General features: G+C 50.7%; 1 protein-coding gene across 1 annotated transcript in view; it reads right to left on the bottom strand.

The window, feature by feature from the left end:
- Positions 1 to 1,148: 1,148 nt before the first annotated feature.
- Positions 1,149 to 21,033, bottom strand: part of CHRDL2 (chordin like 2) — a gene marked incomplete at both ends in the record, with an annotated part of 21,539 nt that continues 1,654 nt past the window's right edge. Inside the window, 10 exons of the mRNA XM_079547710.1 lie at positions 1,149 to 1,228; positions 2,881 to 2,973; positions 7,533 to 7,715; positions 10,406 to 10,600; positions 11,595 to 11,763; positions 12,979 to 13,034; positions 14,502 to 14,595; positions 17,512 to 17,654; positions 18,895 to 18,988; positions 19,509 to 19,621. Of these exons, the coding sequence (XP_079403836.1) occupies positions 1,149 to 1,228; positions 2,881 to 2,973; positions 7,533 to 7,715; positions 10,406 to 10,600; positions 11,595 to 11,763; positions 12,979 to 13,034; positions 14,502 to 14,595; positions 17,512 to 17,654; positions 18,895 to 18,988; positions 19,509 to 19,621 (1,220 nt within the window). The remainder of the gene's footprint in view (positions 1,229 to 2,880; positions 2,974 to 7,532; positions 7,716 to 10,405; positions 10,601 to 11,594; positions 11,764 to 12,978; positions 13,035 to 14,501; positions 14,596 to 17,511; positions 17,655 to 18,894; positions 18,989 to 19,508; positions 19,622 to 21,033) is intronic.

Below are 21,033 nucleotides of genomic sequence, written 5' to 3'. Positions count from 1 at the left end.
GACAGATCCGGATCTCCAAATAAATAGATTTATCAAAACAGAATAAAACAAGAAACTGGGGATAAATACATGTACCCAAACGACCTGAAAATCCCCCAAAGCTATTTCCAGTCTGGGGGAGAGAGATGCTGCTGCACTCCCTCCTCTCCGTGCTGCAGGAATGGCCCTGTTTGCCCTTTGGGAGATGCTCCTCCTGTGAATACAGCCCAGAAGATAGTATGTAGGATATAGATAAATATAGAGCATAATGACACGCTTCGTTAGTGCAGTGTTTGGAGTCTCAGAGCCAGCGAGCGGCGAGTGCCGGAGGTTACATTCTTGCAGGGGGGACAGGGGGACAGAAAGAGGTGGTACCAGCAATCGAGTGGCACCTCCTCCACCCCCACAGCATGAGAAGCAGTTTTGGTGCTGTTGGACCTAAATTTGTGCCACCACCCCATGCCCCTGGCTCCCCTTCATGCTGTCAGCAGGTGGGTCCTCCAAAAACGACATGCAAAGAAGGGAAATGGCCGAAACAGAGCATCCAAGGGAGCTGTGGGTGCCCCTGTTCATTGCTGGGGATTTGGACCAGATGGCCTCTAGGGATCCCTTCCAACTCAGACCATTGTGAATCAGGAGGAAAGACTCAAGATTTTTCAATACCCTTTGGAGGGTATTTGGCAAAACAACAACAACAACAACCGCTTTTGCAGATCACAGGGCCTCCAAGAAAGGAGACAGAGATAAGTCTTCTCTCCTTGCAGGTCATCACGATGCTCCAAAGCACGTTCTCATCCTGCTTGGTCGCTGGCTCCAGTGCTCCCAGAAATGCCTCCTGTCTTCACATTGCACTCCCCCTCTGCCCACCTGGCTTCTTCAGCAGCAGGAGACACGACGGCCTCCTCCAGTCCCACTGGAGCACTCCGAGGGACATCATGTCGCCGTGGTGGCTTTGGTGTGGACACGGTGGTGGTGGTTGGGTTTGGTTCATCTGCTGGAGCTGCTGCCATTTACACTAGTGTATCTCTTATTGCTGTGCCAGTCTATTGAATAATGCAACTTTTCTTCGTATATATGTGTAGGTGTGTATGTGTGTGTGGGTGTAGATAAATCAATAGCTAGGTTAAAGTTATTTCTTTTTTTCTTTTTTTCTTTTTTTTTTTTTTTCTTTACAAGTTCTTTGTTTCTTTCTCTGGGCTCTCTGTCATCCTCAGCTCTGATGTCTGGGCTTGGAAGATGTTCCAGTGTCCTGGGTGAGCAGAGATGGACACTGGTTAGCACTCACCCTCAGTTACTGGGATCAGGAAAGCCCATTTGCCCCCTGCATCACACCCACTGCCCGTGGGGGCCACTGCCAGGGCAGCTCATCAGCAGCCCCATGAGCTGGAGGCTTTGTCATCTCACAGCTACAATGGGTCTGAGGCCGAGAGATGCTCAGGGGTTTTGGTGTCTCCCATTGGAACACCAGGGGCTGCAGCCAGAGATGACTGCTACCCCCTAACCCTTATCCCATAACCACTGTTCCCTACCCCTCATCCTTTGCCCCCATCCTCTATCCCCTATCCCCTATCCTCCCTCCCCTATCCACTACTCCTTATCCCTTAACTTCTATCCCTTATCAGCTATCCCTGTTCCCTATCCTCTGCTCCCTGTTCCCCATCATCTTCCTCTTCCCCCCCTCCCCTAATCCCTTATCTCTTATCTCCTATCCACTACCCTCATTCCCTATCCCCATGCCCTATTCCCACCCCCTCTCTCCATGCCTTATCTCTACTCCTTATCTTCTTTCCCTATTCCCTTTTCCTTATTCTCGAGTTGGAACTAGACAGTCTTTAAGGTCCCATCCAACCCAAGCTATTCTATGACCAATGATCCTCTATATTCCTTATCCCTTTCCCCTTTCCCACATCCCCCATTCACTCTTGCTTATCCTCATCCTCTGTCCTCTTAATCTCACCCTCTTTTCCCTACCCTCCCTCCCTCACCCCATCCCCCACCCCCTATTTCCTTTCCCCTCCTTGCTGCGTTTCTACTCTCAAGCAGAGCTCCACAAGCCTCTCACAATGCAATTAACATCTCAATCAACGACTTTTCCAGGGTTTCCCCGTGAAAACACTCCCTGCAAAGCAAAAGCATCACCCCAAAAACAGGCACTGAGCCCGCCCCAACCCCTCCCACTGTTCCCCTAAAGCATTGCCATGCACCTCAGAGATGCTGGAGGAAGCTCAGCCCTTTTCTGCATCCCTTATAGCTGATTGACCTCCCCACAGTCCCAGTGAGGGGCAGAGACCCGGTTCCAGTGTGGAGCCCAACCTGAGAGCAGAGACTTGAAAATCCCTCAGCGCTTGGCCACGAGGTGCTGTCTCAAATGGGCTGAAGGTGAAAACCAACCTTCACCCACACCATCACTGGGTGAACTGCTTCATAATGGGCAGCCAATACCCTGACCCATGGATGCTGAACAACACGGGAATGGCCTCGATCCCAGCCTGACCCATTAAACCCTAATCCAGCCCAGGCAAAGAGGCAGCCAAAGGGAAACAGCGCGGCAGTTTCGTTCTGCACAGGCACGCGTGCACCAGCATTCCTCCCTTTTTTGTAACATTTACGCACATCCAAGAGCATTAAGAATGATTTTCAAAGATATTCCAGAGTTTATTTCTTTCAAATCCCTCGCATAATTTCGCTCCCCGCCCCGTCACACCAGACGGATCAGATATAAAAACCAAACAGTTTTACGGGCTTTGGAGGGATCTCGCCTTTGCGTTTCACAAGAGCACGTCCACTTTTAGAAAGCTGGCTGCCCTTTGCAATCCCATAAAGAGAAAATGTGGCCACTGACCGAGAGCACGGGGTGGTGGGACCCAGCAGGAGGGGAAGGGGGACAAAGGGGCTCTTTACCTTCATTCGTCCTGGTGATCAGCCTGAAGTTCTGTGCTTCTTGCTTGAATTCCTGCTTGCTGATCTTCTTGGTTTGGATCAAGTGAAATATCCCTGCAGAAAGAAGCATGGGGGCATTGCTGTAGGGCTCAGCATGGCTTTGGTGCACATCTCCACCCCCTCCTCATGCACACAACCCAAGGATTTAGGTTGTGGGGTCCAACAAAACTCATTGAGACGTTGGGGTGCCCAGTGTAGGACTGGGAGAAATCTCTTTTCCAAACTGCACTGGAGGAGCTCTGATCTCCAAGAAACCATCACAGGGACAAAGCTGGGATCAATGGGATCCTGGATCCCTCTCCTCTCCACTCACTCTCCCCACGCCACCCATCCAACGGGGGTCTTTCCCATCTCCTTCTGCCTCCTTATATAGACTCATTGAATCATTATGGGTGGTAAAGACTACCGTGCCCAGCCCTGAAGCAGCCAGGACCAAAGTTTTTCCATTCCTTTGCCCCCAGCCCTGTCACTTCTCCAGGACAGGAAACGCACGGCTGACCTCAGATGGATATTTCAGCCCACACCAGCACTGTCCCATTCAGGGGATGCCTGAGTCAGATGTCTGACATGAGAAAACCACACATTTAGCAACGGAAGTGACCTTTCCGTGGGATTAAGGGTCAGGATATTCATCCCTGTATGGAAGCATGATGAAGGGGGCAGCTATGTAGGGCACATCCTCCCCATACCTCTTCCAGCTCCTTCCCACGTGCCCCGCATTGCACTGATGTCTGATGTCGTTTCTCTCTGTTTGGGTAAGAGACCTTCCTGCTTCCCAGCAGCAGTTACACATACGGTGAGCGTGTAACGGATGGGAAGCAGCGTGTGATCCATCCAAACGGGATGTTGTGGAGTGTGGAAAGTTAATACGGGAAGTCTTAATGCATCGGGAGAAATATGAGGCCGGTTGGGCTATTAATAAGCCCTGTAAGTGGGTCGGGAAATGGAGTCCTACCAGTAACAAAAGGAGACGCTGGATGGAGATAATAAAAGTGTTAATGACGCAAGGAAGGCACAAGTGTTCCATAAATCCTTCTCTCTATACTTAGAAAGGAGCAGGAGGGTGTGCTCACAGCCCTGGGGCTGATGAAGCACTTTCCACCAGTAACCAGGAGGTTGTTTTAAACAAGAGCCACAAGAGATAAACATCGTTTAATCGACCGACCTGGATAATTTACACTTGAGAGCCCCCGGAGAGCTGGCTGAGATGTGTGGTCTCTGGATGGTCATTTCTGACACATTCCAGGAGCTGGGGAGCCATGGAGGAACGCGGATGTCGAGTCAGCACTCACAAGGGGATGAGAATAGTCTGCTCTTGCTGCCCATGGAATCATAGAATCATTCAGGTTGGGAAAGATCTCTGAATCATCCAGTTCAACCATCCACCTACCACCAATACTGCCTGCTGACCATGTCCATGAGTACCTAACCCAGGTCTGTAAGTAATGAAAAGCCAACATGGATGGAGCTGGTGAAGAATGAGGATTGTGGGAGGCAAAGTCTAGCAGATGGGGCAATGCCAGCAGATCACAGAATCATAGAATGGCCCAGGTTGGAAGGGAGCTCAAGGATCACAAAGCTCCAACCCCCACCACATCTCACAGCAGCCCAGGCTGCCCAGGGCCCCATCCAACCTGGCCTTGAACACCTCCAGGGATGGACGGGGCATCACAGCCTCTCTGGGCAGCTGTTCCAGCACCTCACCACTCTCTAAACAACTTCCCCTTGACATCCAACCTCCAGCTGCCCTCCCTCAACTCCAAACCATTTCCCCTTGTCCTGCTGCCGTCTCCCCTTTCACAGAGCTGACTCCCCTCCTGGCTGCAGGCTCCCTTGAGGCACTGCAGGCTGCACTGAGGTCACCCCGCAGCTTCTCTTCTCCATGCTGAACAAGCCCAGCTCCCTCAGCCTGTCTTTGTAGGGAGGTGCTGCAGCCCTCTGCTCATCTTTGTGGCTCCTCTGGACCCTCTCCAACAGCTCCCTGTCTTTCTCGTCCTGGGGGCTCCAGCCCTGGACGCAGTGCTGCAGATGGGGCCTCACAAGAGCAGAGCAGAGAGGGACAATCACCTCCCTGTCCCTGCTGGCCACCCGTCTTCTGATGGAGCCCTGGATCCCATTTGCTTTCCTGCCCAACAGACGCTGGCATTGAGGAGGATGAGATGGAGGGAGGTGGTGGGGCTGCCTCTTCTCACCCCTCTTGGTGCTTCATACACCACCTCAAGGCAAAAAGCAGATAGATTCCAATATCATGGAGTGCAAGGAATGAGCTAGCAACCAGACCAAAGGACCAGAAATTGCTAATGTCAAGGAAAGACTGATTAGAGGGTGGAGAAGACGACACGGGCTGGAGATGATGGCATCTTCATATGCATCAGGGGAAAGGAGTCTGTTGTCACCAAACACCCAACCCAGAGAGAATTCAAGGGCAGGAGTGTGATCCACAGGGAGGCTGCATGTTGGGAACAGTTCTCCTTAAAGAAAGGGTTTGTGGCTCTGGAAGAAATTATACAGACCATAGATTTTCTGTGGCAGGAGATCTCCAAGCACACATAACAAGAGAATACACCCAGATGGGAATGGCTGAAGGTCCCAGAGCCACAGATTTTCAGGACAAAACAGGATCTTTGGGTCATTGTCTAATCCCAGCCTAGCAGTGTGAAAGAGGTCCATGGGGCACTGCACCTCCAAGTACAGGAGGCAAAGACAAGACTCTGAACAGTGCTGGACTCTTTCTGATTCTATCCATTTTGTCCACACTGCCTGCAAATTTCCTTCTCCAAAACATCAGAAAGTCACATTTCAAACCTCCTGAGCCATTCAGACCCCTAAAATTGTGGAGAAGCCCACACTGTGACTTGTGCAGGGGCATCATCAGAAAGGTGGGTAGAGGTTTGGGCTGGGTGTTGCTGTCAGTTTCTCCTCTATTTCGGTGCCTCGAGGAGGAAACCATCCAGCACAGAAATAGAGGAGGCCACGTAGGATGGTAAGCCATACAAAGGTGGATGGACAGGCTCCAGGCGTGACTTGCAGGCTCCCTGCTCCACACACGCTGCTCTGTTGGTAGAGTGATGGACCATGGAGAGGTGGAATCCATATGTGACTGAGCTCATGCTCTTTCCCAATAGTAACACTTTGCTCTGCCAAGCAAAAGAGCTGTGTTGGCCTCGGGGACAAGGGCCTCCCCTGTCCTTGGCTGGCAGGGCTCGGGAGCTCCGTGCAGACACGAAGCTTTTGGCCTCAGAAGGTGGCAAGAAGGTTTGGGTGGTGACCTCTGCCAAGCAGCAAGGAGAGGAAAAGAGGGGGGAGAGGGGGGGCCCAGACAGTGCAGCTCAGCTGTCCTCCAGCTACAAGGTGCCATTGTGAAGGAGGCTTCGCTGTGCTGGGGGAGGATGGAGAGAGGAGGAACGTGGGGGATGGAGGGGGGTGGGTGGGAACATGGCGACAGCCACAGCTCCATCTCTGGAGGTAATTTCTCTGATTAATGCACATGTACCCACCCAAAGTGGCTGGGAAGACCATGGAATCACAGAATCGTTAAGGTTGGGAAAGATCTCTCAGATCATCTTGTCCAACCAGCCAACTACCACCAATATTGCCCACTAGGGCAACAAGACTGGGAACAGCCCCAAGAGGGATAAGAACTCCTTTAGGGAGTGAAGTGAGACACCTACACACCCAGGAGAGCAGAATATCTGTTTAAAGGTGTCCAGAAGACACCCAGCTCCATGCTCTGAAGGTCGCTGTGTCCACAGGTAGGGCACAACTGACCCAAAGTGCCCCAAACTTGGGCACAAGTTTTTTGTAAGTATGTCCAACGAAGATTTGAGGCTGGAACATTGTTTTGGGCACCCAGGCCCAGAAGAAACAAAACACAAAGATTCACGAGATCATGCAGCTTGGGTGGTGAGCTGGTCCATGAGAGTGTGGCACAGCTAGATGTACACAGAGAGTGCAAAAGATCAGTGTCATTTGACAGAGTCTGTACTGTGCTTTGCTGGAGTGTGAACCAACCAAACATCCCAAACCTCTTTTCCAAAAAGCAGGCTGGGGCAGCTCATATTCCCTGCATGCAGCTCGGCAAGCTTTGTTCCCAGCAGTTGGTGGATCAGGAACAAGAAAGGGCAAAAGCAAAAATACAGAATGACTACAATACATATTTTTTTTTCAGTTTTCCATGTGTTTGGCATGAAAGCAGGTGGGTTTTTGAGGAAGAACCCCACAGCCTCTGCCTTGTTTGCCCATGCAGAATCATAGATTCATTCAGGTTGGAAAAGACCTCTAAGACCATCTTGCCCAACCACCAACACCTAGTTCAGCCATCCAAGATGCTGTGCCACTGGATGGTGTTGCAGCTTCTGGCTGGGTACACTGGGATCAAAAGTGGTTTCCAACACCATGCCTGCATGCAACAACAGCAAAAGAGTGCAGAAAGTGGAAACAGAAAAGCCAGCCTGCTGTCAGCAGGTTTCGACTTCGTGGGCATGGTGGTGATGGGTTGATGGTTGGACTTGGTGATCTCAGTGGTATTCTCCAGCCTTTAATGATTTATGATTGGAAAGCAGCACATGTCCAAGCAGATCCCCATTGCTGGCTGGCTTTGTTGTGGGACTCACCTTTAATCAGCTTCCAGTTATAGATTTCCACCTCTTCCGTGAGCTCCTTCTCGATAGCGACTGTCCTCAGGATCTCCTTGGAGTTCTCGGAGCTCGGTGGCACAAACATGTACACCAGGACGTGGTTGGGGGTCTTGCCACATCTCTCAGTGATGATTTCATCAGTGGGTTTGACTCTGGTTTCTGGGCACAGAGAAGAACAGTTCATCAAATAGGGCAAGAGCAACACGAAGGAGGTGGAGGAGGTTCCTGAAAGGCTGGAAGAGAAGGCTCAGACCTGGGGTTGGATCCCAACAGACACAAAGACATCAAGGCTGGAAGCAAAGGGAGGTATTGATAAAAGGGGATGTTGATAAAGGGTGATCTTGACAAAGGGAGATGCTGACAAAAGGAGATGTTGACAAAGGAAGACATTGATAAAGGGTCTGTGGAGTTGCCCACCTCCGTAATTTCAACTCCCCTTGGTTTTAGCAGCCCCTATAGCAGCAGCGATGGAGCAGGGTGATTTTCTCCACCTGCATCCCTTCTAACCACCACCTTGGTGCCAACACCATGCAGCAAAGCCCAACCTTCCCATCTCCCTCCCATCCCACAGAAGCAACGTCAGTGAGGCAGAGAGATGAGCCCACAGCACGGGAGCCAGCACCATGACTGTGCTGCCTGGGCACAGTGCCCAGCCCAGCCCCACGGGTGGGCTCAGCCCCAGACTGAGCCCCTTCCCCACGCAGAGCTCCTTCGCGTTGGTCCAGGCACGCAGCAATTGGGACAACATCTCCAGGACCCTGTGTGACTTCTCCAACACCCTTGGGTGAAGAAAAGACGCTCATTTCTTGTTGTTGTTGTTGTTGTTGTTTCTGGAGTAATGAAGAATCCCCCACGGTTTTGGAAGGAGATTTATTGCCTTTGGTTGTGGTCCTTGGAACGCAGAGGAGCTCAGCTGAATTTAGCCTTGTTCTCCCCCGTCGTTTTGGATGCTGGAGCTTTTTACACTACTCGAAAGAAAGTTTGGCTATAAATAGAGACGTGGGGTTTATTTTAGTAGGACGGTTATTTTAGGCCTGATTCTGCCCTCCCCATGCTTTCTGGGGTGATCCTGAGCTACTCTTTGCACACACCGGTAGAGAGGGGATGGAAATTTCAATGTATAGAAGTGCAAAGCAGGGATTTTTCAGCAACAAGTGTTCAGTTTTGCAGCCCCAACGAGACCCAGGAGGACAACCAGGTGCCACTACCCTCACTCACCTCTGTCACCACGGGATCTGGGTGCAGAACCTCCATCCCTCACATTTCATCTGCGCCAGGGCTGCTTTTTGCAATGCTCAAGGCAGCCCCGCATCCACAACCAGCAAGGAGCCACATGCTCTTGTACAACAGGTATTTAATAGCCTCACAGCTTTACACCAGAGCCACTTGATGGCCAACACGTCAAGGAGGAGAAGTAGGGACCCTTCTGGCCACCACTTCTCCCCACACCAATGGTGGCTGTTTCCCAACCAATGCATTCACAGCAATTTCCCTTTTGCAAACAGAAAGCAGGCAGCATTTCCCTCCAAGCTACAGCATACAGAGGAGCAAGAGGAGGACAGGACCATGGAAACTGCCTGGAAAATGACGACGGCGAAACCGCCATGCAGTGAAGGAAAGGACAAGCATGTAACTTGGCTGAGCATTGTGTGTGTGTGATTGCTATCTATGAGTACTGGAAAGTCACTTTGGCTGGGTCAGAGTGTTTAACTGGAAATAAATGAAGTCTGAAGAGCAGACAAGAGATCCCAGAAGAGAAAGTTGTAGACTTTAAACCAGAGAGAACTGCTATAATGGGAGTGCAAGACTGGAAAGGATCTGCTCAGTCATCACATCCCATTCCCACCAGGCACCACGTCATAAATCCTGCTCATAAACATATCAGAAATCTTATTAAAACAAGCTGAGATTCTGCCCTTTGCTCCCCAGGGGAGGCTGTCCCAGCACCTCCCTGCTTGGCAGGGGAAAACCTTGAAAATCCCAGCTGAGATTGATGTGCAGTCTATTTGCCCCCCATTCCTCAACCTGACAACGTCCCTTGCTTGTTCTCCTGGTGAGACCCCTCCATTAAGGTGTACATCTGAGAAGATGACCCAGCAATTGCCACATCTGCAGGCAGGCTCATGTATCTTTAGCCTCTCTATGGAGAGGTTGTCCGCCATCTGAACATCCAGTACAGAATGATAATGAGAAGAGGTATAACCTAGAGAACATTCTCCATTGGAAACAGAGAAGATCTGAAGCTATGCCACATTTGCACCAGGTCTGGTGTTGTGGGTAAACAGCTTTTCAAAGGCCAGGAAGCAGCTGAGAGACCCCGGATCCACTGCATATGAGAAGAAGACGTCACTTCACCACACCCCAGCCCCAGGACCAGCCTTGCTCCTCCTGGCTCACACCGATGGCTACATGGCAAACCCTCCCTTTCCAGGGATGGAGACCTCAACTCCACCTCAGCCCAAACCATGGGTGCCACAGCACCTGGACAGTGTCCTTCTGATTTCAAACTGCCACAGTTAATGCACTAAATTTTGTTCCAAAGCCTCAATTGAGGGCTGGAGAGCAGACTGGGCCCTCTCCCCTCCTTGCTTGTCTGAAGACTGTTAGCATGTAGCTCTTCAAACATCTTTCTCCATTCTACAGCCACTTAACGCATGCAACATTTTGGGATCGGTTTCCTCATCTCAGTTCAGTCCAAGACAGACTTACATCACTGTGTGCTCTGCAGAACTCACCTGGCATGAATTCAGTGATGTGAAACCCTATACATCCTTATGCCCAGGGCTTTAAACCAAAGCTTGAGGAAGGAAATGGAGGACAGCTGCAGGAGCAGGTAGGATCTCACATACCTGGACATATTTTACAGCACTTCCCATCTACTTTTTCCGGAGAGTCACACGGATACTCCTTGGGGCATGTGATCTTCTGGCAGTCCTGGACACCATCCCTGCAGGTGCACAGGATGCAGGGCAGGAGCCCATAGAGCCGGAAGACGGGGTGCCACACTTCTCCATGGGAGTAGGTCTTTCCATTGTAAACACAGGCTGGAGGAGAGAGAAAAGTGATGCCAGTAGGAATAAATCCTCCTTCTCTCCACACATCCAAGGCCTGCTGGAGCTCAACAGGTTTCAGCATCTCACAAATGGCCCTGCAGCCTTGAGGAGCATGACCCTACAGCCTTGGGAGCACAACCCTACAGCCTCGAGGACTGTGGCCCTACACAGTGAGCGTGGCCCCGTGGCGTTGAGGATCATGACCTACCAACAACACACCTACCTGCAGAGTGACATGGGGACATCACAGCCTCCCCAACCAGGAGGTGCCATGGGACATGGGGACCAGGCTGCAGAAGGTGGAGGCTGCTGGGGTCAAGTAGGGGTATGGGGCAGCTGTGGGCAGGAGCTCACCTGTCTCCTGACTTCTATGAGCCCAGGGTCCCTCCAAGGCCTCCACCAGCACCAAGCACAGTGAAGAGTGCCACCTGCTGACTTTTGCATGCAAATTTTTGGAGGTCCCAGAAATTTCCTCCAGGGCTTCATCTCCAAAGACTGGAGAGAGCCTTTGTGGAAGCATGGTACTGGGAGAGTCCCCAAGAGGAGAAGGGACCCCTCTCCTCCCTTTTGGATCCATGCAGTTTCCTCCCCATCTTTGCCTTCCAGGAGGAAGCCAATGGCACCACGATGGACCCATCACACTGAAGGCAGTTGTAGGAGGGAACCCCCTGTCCCTCTGCAGCAGAAAGACCATAGAAGGATCATGTGAGATCTTTCAACTGAACACCTCCCTTCCCAGGTCCCAGATCTCCAAAACACCCCAAAGTTTGGCCTTCCTCCAGCCCAGAGGTTGGAGATTCATATAGAAAAGGGATTGTGATCCCAGGGCCAGGGCCACCAGGGCCACCAGGGCTGAGACAGCTGTGTGAGTGAGCGAGTTGGGAGTCATTGTTGGAAAGCTGCTTTTGAAACAGCTTCTCTGGAACCCAGAGTCCTGGAGAAGGCAATTTAGGAGACACAGAGACCACCTGGCCCCTCCCCTTACCTTTCTTGTGCTTCTCTTTCAAAACGATCTTCACGGTGGTGCCACCTCCCCCCTTGGGTTTGAAGCTCCTGGGGATGAACTCCAGCGATGAACTGAGCACGGTGGATGCGGTGGCTCCAGGTGGCTTTCTGTTCATTGCTTCCCCCAAGCACTGGTCTTGTGAGTGCCTCTGGGAACAGTCAGAGAAAACAAGGGGACTCAGACCCAGGTGGTTTGGTTGTTCTCACTCCATGCTGCAAAAAGCCACAGAACGGGAAGGTTCAGAGACTGCAGGGATGAGCAATGAGCAGGAGCCATCCCAGTGCCATTAATGTCTAAGGAGTGACGAGCAGTTAGTCCCAGTGCCCCTCATTGCTGTCCTCTGTAGGCTGCATGTGGGTCACCTTCTCTCATTGTGGCAGCATCAACACAATACCTACATCCAAGGTTACACCCTCATGGTGTCCTACACTGTCATTTGGGGTCCTACACTGGTAGGGAAATGGGCAACTGAGGCCTGGCATCTGTATGATGGAACCATAAGGATCGGAGAGGTGAGCATGGGCTGTATCCTGCCTTCTCACCTGTCTGGTACCAGGAGCGTTGTCAGCTGGCAGGAATAAAATCCCTGGAATATCCCAAGAGCAAAGGACAAGACATGCAGCACAAAGGGTCTCCTTGTGTCTATTTTGGAGGTTTTATAGGTGGTGGAGGTGTGACGCTGGCGTTTCACCCAGCAGTATGGAAAAGGGAAGGGCCAGGAGCTGTAAGTGACCTACTCCCAAAGAGCTGGCATGGGTTGCCCAGCCTCAAAATGTCACCGTGAATGAACTCTGAGCAGCCAGGGAGTCACTTTTTCCTTGCTGGGGCTGCTGATACAAACAGCCTGGGGAAAGCATGCTCATGGCCAGCTCCAGTGTTGGAGGTACGAATGGGAGGAGGACACCCTTGAGCTTGGGGGGAAGAGCAAAACCCAACATCTGAAGCAAAAGCTCTCAAAGATAGATTTGGGCCACCCAACTCCATGGGTAGGGGCCACATATGACTGTCAGTCTCATATGAATTTCTCTGTTCAACTCCTTCACCCATTTTAACCCACTGGCCAATCAAGAGAACTACCCAAGTTTTCCAGTTCCCACAGGTCTTCTGCTCTTCCAGGACAGCAGAGATGTTCCAGAGGAGAGGACAAGAGTCCTAACAGCTCAGTCTATGCTGAGAGCCCTCACCTAAAGCCAACTCCCAAGCAGGACTCAGCTGCAAACCAAGTGTCGGTGGTTCTACTGCCCACAAAGCTGGGTCATTTCTTGTAAAGCTTATAGCCAAGGGCAAATAGCTTTCTTTGAGATGTTTAATGGGGCTGTGTTAGAAGAAACAAACTGAGTTTTAAAATGTAAATGTCACGTACAACACCTCTGTTTAACTGCAGGGGTTCCTCTTCCGAAGACTTCTCATACGAGCCATCTGCAAGCAAAAAACATGGTCCAGTGAAATACTGCAGAGATGGATGAGGATTTGTTCACTGGGGTCCAGATGACTGAAAGCAGCTCTCTGCAGGGTGCTGAACTGCCTGTGAGCTCTTGGAAGAGCGGAGCTTTGCAAATGGGATTCACATCACCCAAAGCAAATGGGAGCACGGCTTGCCTGTGTCACAGCCCAAAAATCCAAAGCAAATGGGAGCATAGTTTGCCTGTGTCACACCCCAAAAACCCGAAGCAAATGGGAACAGGGCTTGTCTGCGTCACACCCCGAAAGCTCTTTTATCCCCACTGACAGCTAACAAGAGCTCAGCTCTGAGAAAGGCAGGACCTTGCGTACTGCTGAGGTTAGGTGGCATAGAAACACCCTAGAGATTAAGTACAAGGTGGTGGAGATGGTGTGGCATTAAACCCTTTGGGGCTATTGGGGCATTTCAGATGAAGTGCTGAGTCAATGATGTGCCTCAAGTGCAAGGGCAGCTCTGGTGGTGCCCACAGCTCTGTGAATTCTGCTTGTTTGGTGTCCCACAACCAACTCCACCTAGACCAGGCTCTGGTTTTCCCAAGGCATACAGTGGCTGCAAAGGACTTTTAACATGTCTGGCCCTCATTTAGGACTTTCTGTAGGACATGAGCTCTTCTAAAAGGATGCTGTCCCAAAGCAAAACATCCACACTCTGTTCAGAGCAATCTCTTTGCTTGTGGTGAGGTCACCAAAGCCTTACAGATGCCACCAAACCTAGCACAGAGGGGCACAAACTACAGCAGGGGGCAGTTTCAAGGAGGTGCCCACAGATCACTCTGTGACCATGGTCAGGATGTCACTGTGTTCTTCCAGCTTCATATATGTCTCTGGTATTGGGATTAAAGTGTCATTTCAAGCTGTGAACTTAGCAAGGCATGAATCCACCCATTCGCACTTGAATTGGTCTCATCCAGAGATGTGGATCTGGATTTCTCCTCACTTTCCTGGGTGGGAGTTAGGGAAAACACAGCAAATTCGAGAGTGAAACTCAACCAAGGCCATGCTGCACTGAGGTGGAAAAAGACTCTTTTCTAAGCCCTGGTCATTCTGGAAACTCTCCTAGAGAAATAGCATGCACCACTCTTGATACATGGCCAATTAAACTACATCCATCCTAGTGGGCAAGTGATCTGGAAGATGTTGTCTTCTGTGCAGGTCACATCCCTTACATGATGCAGCAGGGTTGGGACAAAGTGTATGGCCAGTGTATGGGCTGTAGGGGGTTGGACACAACTAAGTGCTAGAGAAGTAGCATAGGAGAAAAAAAAGGAACTTGTGTCTTTTCTTTCCTGGTGTGACTCAGACATAGCAAGTGGCCTAAATTACAAGCTGGACTTCCAAAACCCTGCTGAAGTTCCTTGAAATAGCTCCTGTCAGGTAGTGGCAATCCTGCGCCCATAGTCCTTGCTCAGGAGCAGCTCCTCTTACCTTTGCAGACCTGGCAGCAGGAATCTGGCACGGTTAGGGGATTGGAGCACAGCAGCTCTGGGCAGGTCACCAAGCCGCAGTAAATCTGGCCTTCCTAAGAGAGAAGAGCAAAAAAATATATATTGTCAGCATTGCCAATGTCCAGACAGAGCTATGAGCACCCAGTGTTGGGGTGCCAACACTTCTGATTGTAGATCTGGCATAAATCATCAGCACCCCAGAGTACCATCCTCAAGTATCACTAATCACCCAGTGACTGAACGCTGAAAATCTGCTCCCACCACTCTTCAACTTGCAGGACATGGCATGGTGGCCCTCTCCTAGCAAGGCTGGATCCCATTGCCAACCCACATGCTCACAAGTGGAGGGGGTGGATAGGGATAGGTAATGCTCTGATCTGAGACATCATTAGAGCTATCAGAACTGGAACAGCCACCACAGATCTGTGAACTCTGCATAGCACCAGCTTAGATTGGCACAAGAACCTGTTCCCTAATACAACCCAGGATGAGGACCTGCTGGAAAGGGGAATCGCAATGCTGAACCCAGAGCCTGCTCTACATCACAGCTCTGCCCTCTCTCGCATTCAATAACTCCAGAACAGAGCACACAAAGACACTGGACCAAGAGCAACGGATGGATGGTCAGATGTGGGCCTTCCTGACTTGGTGGCTGGTTTGGAAAAACAATGAAAAGCTGAAAACCGTGGAGTAAAGGCCAGTGTTGATGTTTGTGTACCCTAGTCCTACACTGCTCAATGAAATTGCAACCATTTGCTGCAGGGATGAGTTTTTGCTGCTTTGCAGGATTGAAAAAGATATCAGCAGCCCAGAAGCAGCCAGATCCCACCAGCAAGGCTCTCTTCTCCATGCTGCAGTGTTCTCCAGGGCATCACCAAGCTCTTGGTCAATGGAAAACAAGTTAATCAAGATGTCCCCAGAAAACCAAAATCACAGCAGCATCCCTGACCATCCAAAAGTCAAGAGACAGTGCAGGGGACACAGAGAGGAGGCTGGAGGTCTGGTGGATCACATAGAGGTCGCAAACCAAAGCCTTCAGGAACATCCAATCCAGACCTACAGGGAGAAGGATCAGGCTATAGGGGCATGCTCTTCCTTCTTCTGACCAGCAGGTCACAGCCAGGGCCTGCCCTGGGTGAGAGAGAACACGTCATACGAAGCAGGGTTTGAGCCAGAGGCTCTGGTCTCATGATGCTTTTCGAAGCTGTTTCCACCAGCTGTTCACGCAGCTGTTCTAACAGCTGAGATCAGACTGCAAGACCCCACCACTGCAGGGCTCCACGGTCATCCTTTTATTTTCTGCTTTGTATCCAAGGCATTATCCTACCCAATAAACAGCTGGACTGAGATCCAGTGCCTCCAAGAGCGATAGGCAGGTCTGTGTGTCCCCACATCTGGTGATGGTGGGGTCAGACAGCACATGGGGTCAGACTGAGGGCTCCTTCCCCAGCATTTGTCCCCATCAGAGGGTGGGCTGGCATCCAGCAAGGGTTGGTAAGAGTGGAACAAGCCCTAAAAGCTGTTTAATTTCTAAAAGTATGAGCTATTGCTCTTGCCACCTGGCTCCAAGTTTAGCCAAAGACCAAGGGCTAAAAGCAGGTATACCAGATATCAAAGCTAACCCACCACTCAGCAGTAGCCACCAGGTGCATGCTCTTGGCACGATGGAGTGATGTGGGGTGGAATTGCTCCCTCCTCTTTCTTTCCTGGCCAACATTAGCTTAATTCTTTGCTGCAAGCAGAACACAGAGCAGTGGAGCCTGGCATCCCCCAGAGCTCTGTGTGACAGCTCGTGAAAGCCATGTCTGTGCCCGCTTCTTTTTGATGGCAGTATCCAAGTCCAGCAACACCACTCCTAAGCTCCCTTCCTCAAGAAGGAGGAACCCCCCCCCCCCCATTCATCTCCTAACACTCAGCTCCTGGCTCGTGCAGCCTCATGCTCTGTACACATTCACCGTCACCTCTGGCCAGGCTGCTTTGTGCCATCCCAAGAGAAGTTTGCCACTTTTCAGTGGGTTTTTGTAGGATTCCAGCCTGTAGAAAAGGGCAGAGTGGAGCAAGCCCTGTCTCAGGACATCGCTGGAGGGATTTCTCTCTGGTGTGGCAGAGAGGTGGTAGATAAACAGCTCTGCAATGAATGCCTCCAGTCTATCTGCCATCACCTCCAGGATGAGCTCCACCACACAGGGCAGAAGCTCTTCCTAGAGGCACAACACCCCAACACCAGTGGTTGGGAGACACTAAATCACATCTGGAGTTCAACTCTGCTCCACTCCAGGCTCTTCATCCCAATAATTCCTGAGGCCCAAGAGCTGGCACTTCATGTCCATGTAACCTTGCAGGCAAGATGAGCTTTCCCAAACCATTTTGCAACAAACCTCATCTATTTTGCAGCAAATACATGTGCAGAAAGGCTTCTGGCTCTCCTTTTCCAAAGAATCAAGGAATCGTTAAGGTTGGGAAGACCACTAAAATCATCAAGTGCAATTGTCAACCCATCCCCACTGTGCTCATTCATAGAATCATAGAACCATCATGGTTGCAAAATACTTCTAAGATCCTCAAGCCTAACCTCCACCTACCCTCAATATAACCACTAACCACATCCCTCAGTGCCACATCTCCATGGCTCTGGAACAGGGACAGAGACCCCACCACTTCCTTGAACAGCCTGCGCCAATGCATCACCACTCTTTTGGAGAAGAAATTTTTCTTAATATCCAACCTGAGATGTCTTGAGACATCTCAGTGGGGCAGGTGAGATAGCTGAATGCTGTACAGACCACTCTGCATCCTCTGGGACAAAGCTTTGCCCGCTGTGCACCCTAAGGAACCTTAGCCTAGGACAGGTCCATGGATTTCCATCAACCAAGAGACGTGACCAGATGTTCAGACTGATTTTCCCAGGTTGCTCCTGCAAAGTTTTTTGACACTGCAGGATAATTGCAGAGCCCAAGCCCTCCCAACCCAAGGGCTCATCGCTGGCTTACAGAGCAGCTGCACTGCACACACTGGTTGGGCTGGCGGCTGGGGAAGAGCTCAGTGGTGGTGAACATCTCTCCTTGCTGGTATGTTGTCCCATTGTACTGGCAGGATCTGACAGGTGCTCGGAGACCAGAAGGGGAATTTGGCTCTGAAAGGGAGGAGAAGAGAGCAGAGAGGTGAGAGCCAGCCCCCCGCCAGCTTGGGTGCTCAAACTGATTTCCCCCCCAGCCCAACCCAGAGAACAAGGAGCTTTGAGACATCGTAGTTATTACGAAGAAGTGGTCAGGGCAGTGCACAGCTTATGAGGACTCAGGTGCCTGAAAGCTTTTGGAGAGTGGAATTGCCCTGATTGCAATGAGCTTGCCACAAAGGTTTAACCTGGACAGATGTTGTTCATTTTTAGCTAATTACCCTTGGGAGAAGCTATTTGCATAGAATCATAGAATCATTTGAGTTGGAAGAGACCTTTAAAGGTCATCTGGTCCCACTCCCCATCAATGAGCAGGGACATGCACAGCTCAGAGCCTGGAGCTTTTCATCTGATTCTGGCTGATGGTAGAGGTCATCACATCCAAGAAAGGAAAAAGATTTTTAAAAACCATGCAAGATCTTCAAAAAAATTCTTCCTCCTGTAGCCAGCACTTTCTCTAGTCAAATGATCTGCTTCATGTGCTGACTTCAGACTTGTCACTGATCTGTGATCTGATGTTTTGCCCCTACAAGGCTTCTTAGGCTGGGGGGGAGCTGGAGAAAGCAATTTGTTAAAGGGTCCTCTTACAAAAATGTGACATTTTTGTGCAAGCTAGAGCAATGCCAGCAGCCTGAGCTGCCATTGCTGCCATAACCTCAAGACCAAACCCAGAAATACTGTGCAGCTCCTCGAGCACTCAGGTGATGACAACGAATCTATGTCCAACAAACAGCTGTAAGCAAGCCTGTGACTCAGTTTCTCTGCTTCCTTCCTATGAAAACCAGAGGGTACAAGGAGCTTTTGTGTCCCTGGCACAGCACGGGCATGGAGGCCACAGGGAGTGATCCACCCTCTAAAATCAGTCCAATCATTAACCCATCAGCGCCATGTCCACACCCAGAGTCATAGAACCACAGATGGTTAAGGTTGACAAAGAGCTCCAAGACCCCCAAATCACACCCACCGTGCTCACTGATCAGGTCCCTCAGTGCCACATCCCCATGGCTCTTGAACACCTCCAAGGACAGTGACTCCATCACCTCCCTGAGCAGCCTGTGCCAGTGCTTTATCACTCTTTCAGCAAATAGCTTTTTCTTTATATCCAACCAGAACATCCCCTGGTGCAACAAAAGGCCATTACCTCTCCTAAAATTCCCCTTTGCTCCTGTCATTCCCTCCCCATGGGATGGCCCCGTACCGAGACACCGTGGGCAGCACTGCTGGGGGTCCGTGACGGGGCTGGCACATTGCAGAGCGGGGCACTGGATCCGATAGCACCTCGTGTTGCCATTCTGGGGAGAGACAAGAGCGATCCTTTCAGCTACACATCTATCCCACAAGGAAAGAAAGAGCTTCCCAAAGCTGCCCCTTTCTTGGAGTTCTTCTAGGGGAAGAGGCTGTTGCATGATAGCCCCTTTAGCACGACAGATGGTGCTGGTGGAACTCAGCCAACCGAGGCTTCACAGATTCATAGAATATCCCAAGTTGGAAGGGACCCACAAGGTTCATCGATCCAGCTCCTGGCTCGCCATCCTCAGCTCAGGCTCACTGCCAGTTCATGATTTCCTCTATCATCACCAATGATCACCCATGGTCCCAGTGCAGCCTTGAGCCACCTCCACCCACAGCCCACCAATGCTGCCGAGACGGCTCCCTCACAAGGTCAACCCAACATCTGTGAGGGATATGGGGATTTATCAAAAGCAAATACACTAATCTAGTGGAAAGCATCTTCTCTTGTCAAATTAGACACCAGAACCAGCTGGGAATGCCCTGGTTGCCACCTCTTAGGGCAATGCATGTGGGACATACCTCAGAGCAGCTGCAGCGGATGCAGTACATCAACCCTTGCGGCTCCAGGTAGGGGTGCCAGCTCTCACCTGGGCTGTACTTCTTACCATTGAAGTCACAGAACATATCCGGCCCTAAAAGCCAATGGGGAGAGACTACGTGAGAGAAGGAATGGCCCAGGAGACCTCTCCTTCCTCTGTGATGGGCAGAGCAAGGAGGGATCGGTGGCTTCGTGCCATCACCCATGAGTAGCTGACAGTCACACCCCATCCACCCAACCCCAAAGTGAAGACATTCATCAAAACCATTTTTTAACTATAAAGGGTTTCTTTATGCCGACGAGGAACAGAATGTGTGTTGTTGAGGCATAAAATAGTACTGTACTTCTAGAACAAGTCAGAATAAACCCTCATTTGAAGGCCGGCAGGTGTTTGCAGGTTGACACAATGAGATGGAGTTTCCCCCAGGAAAACCAGAAGGGCTGTGAGTGGTGGGGAAGAGAGGAGAGTCTGAGTTTGGGAGAGAAGAAGAAAGGAAAAGGGAATAAGAAGAAATGAGAAATGAAGAATAGAAAATGGAAAAATGGAAAAAAGGGTAAATAAAAAATACATTTTGGAGTGGAAACGACATTTGGGAGTTGAAAAGCGTTTTGAAGGAAAGCTTTTGCTCTCTGCAAGAGAGATCTGAAAGATCCCTTGACAAACACATCAGCGCAGGGAGGATGGTGCAGTCTTGCCCAGTCCCAGTTAAAGTCCCCTTGGCTTCACTGGGCTTCAGGCATCACTGGTTGGGATGGTGTTGGTTGAACCAATCTCTTCCTTTATGGGGCTGTCTGTGGGAACAGCAAGTTCACCACTGAGACATCTCCACCCATTCCTCACTCTTGCTGGTAGAAAAGCTGTGGCTCTGCACAAAGGATGATCCCAAACATGACATCAACCTTTCCCTGCCAGTCTCTGCGTGAGAAATATATACTTTTTGCCCCAGAGGGTCAGCAAGCCCAAGGGGATCTTACAAAAAGGACATTTGTGTGAAAAGACAATGCTCAACTCACCATAAAAAGCCAGCAATTTTAACATGTCCCAACTTTAAATGGAAATATTGGGATGCTGAAAAACCACAGGCTGACCAAGTCAAAACTTCACCCCAAAAACCACAATTCACAATTTTTCCATTCCTCTCTGATCCTACCATCATGAGAAGAACCAGATTCCAGCTTCTGAACTGGAGGCTTCCATCCCAGAAATGATACAGCCCTCCCTCTGCCAGGATGGGTCCAACCATGCCATGGCACAGGGACGCGAGGTGTCGGACACCATCAGGGCAGGAGATACCCTTGTGAGATCCCTTCTCACCCCAGATTCCAGCAGGTCCCTAGCAGATCTCCTCCAGCTCCAACTCTTTGCTTGCACACCCTCGGGAGGATGAGGACCAGCATGCAGCAGGACTTGTGGGTCCATACCCCCCAACAACAACCCAATTCAGCCATCCTTAATGCCCGCACCAAACAGCCCCACCTGGCCCTACAGAACTGAGCCAGACCTAC

Source organism: Tetrao urogallus (assembly GCF_951394365.1).
Source record: "Tetrao urogallus genome assembly, chromosome: 1".
Classification (NCBI taxonomy): Eukaryota; Metazoa; Chordata; class Aves; order Galliformes; family Phasianidae; genus Tetrao; species Tetrao urogallus.
This window is presented reverse-complemented; position numbering and strand designations above follow the sequence as displayed.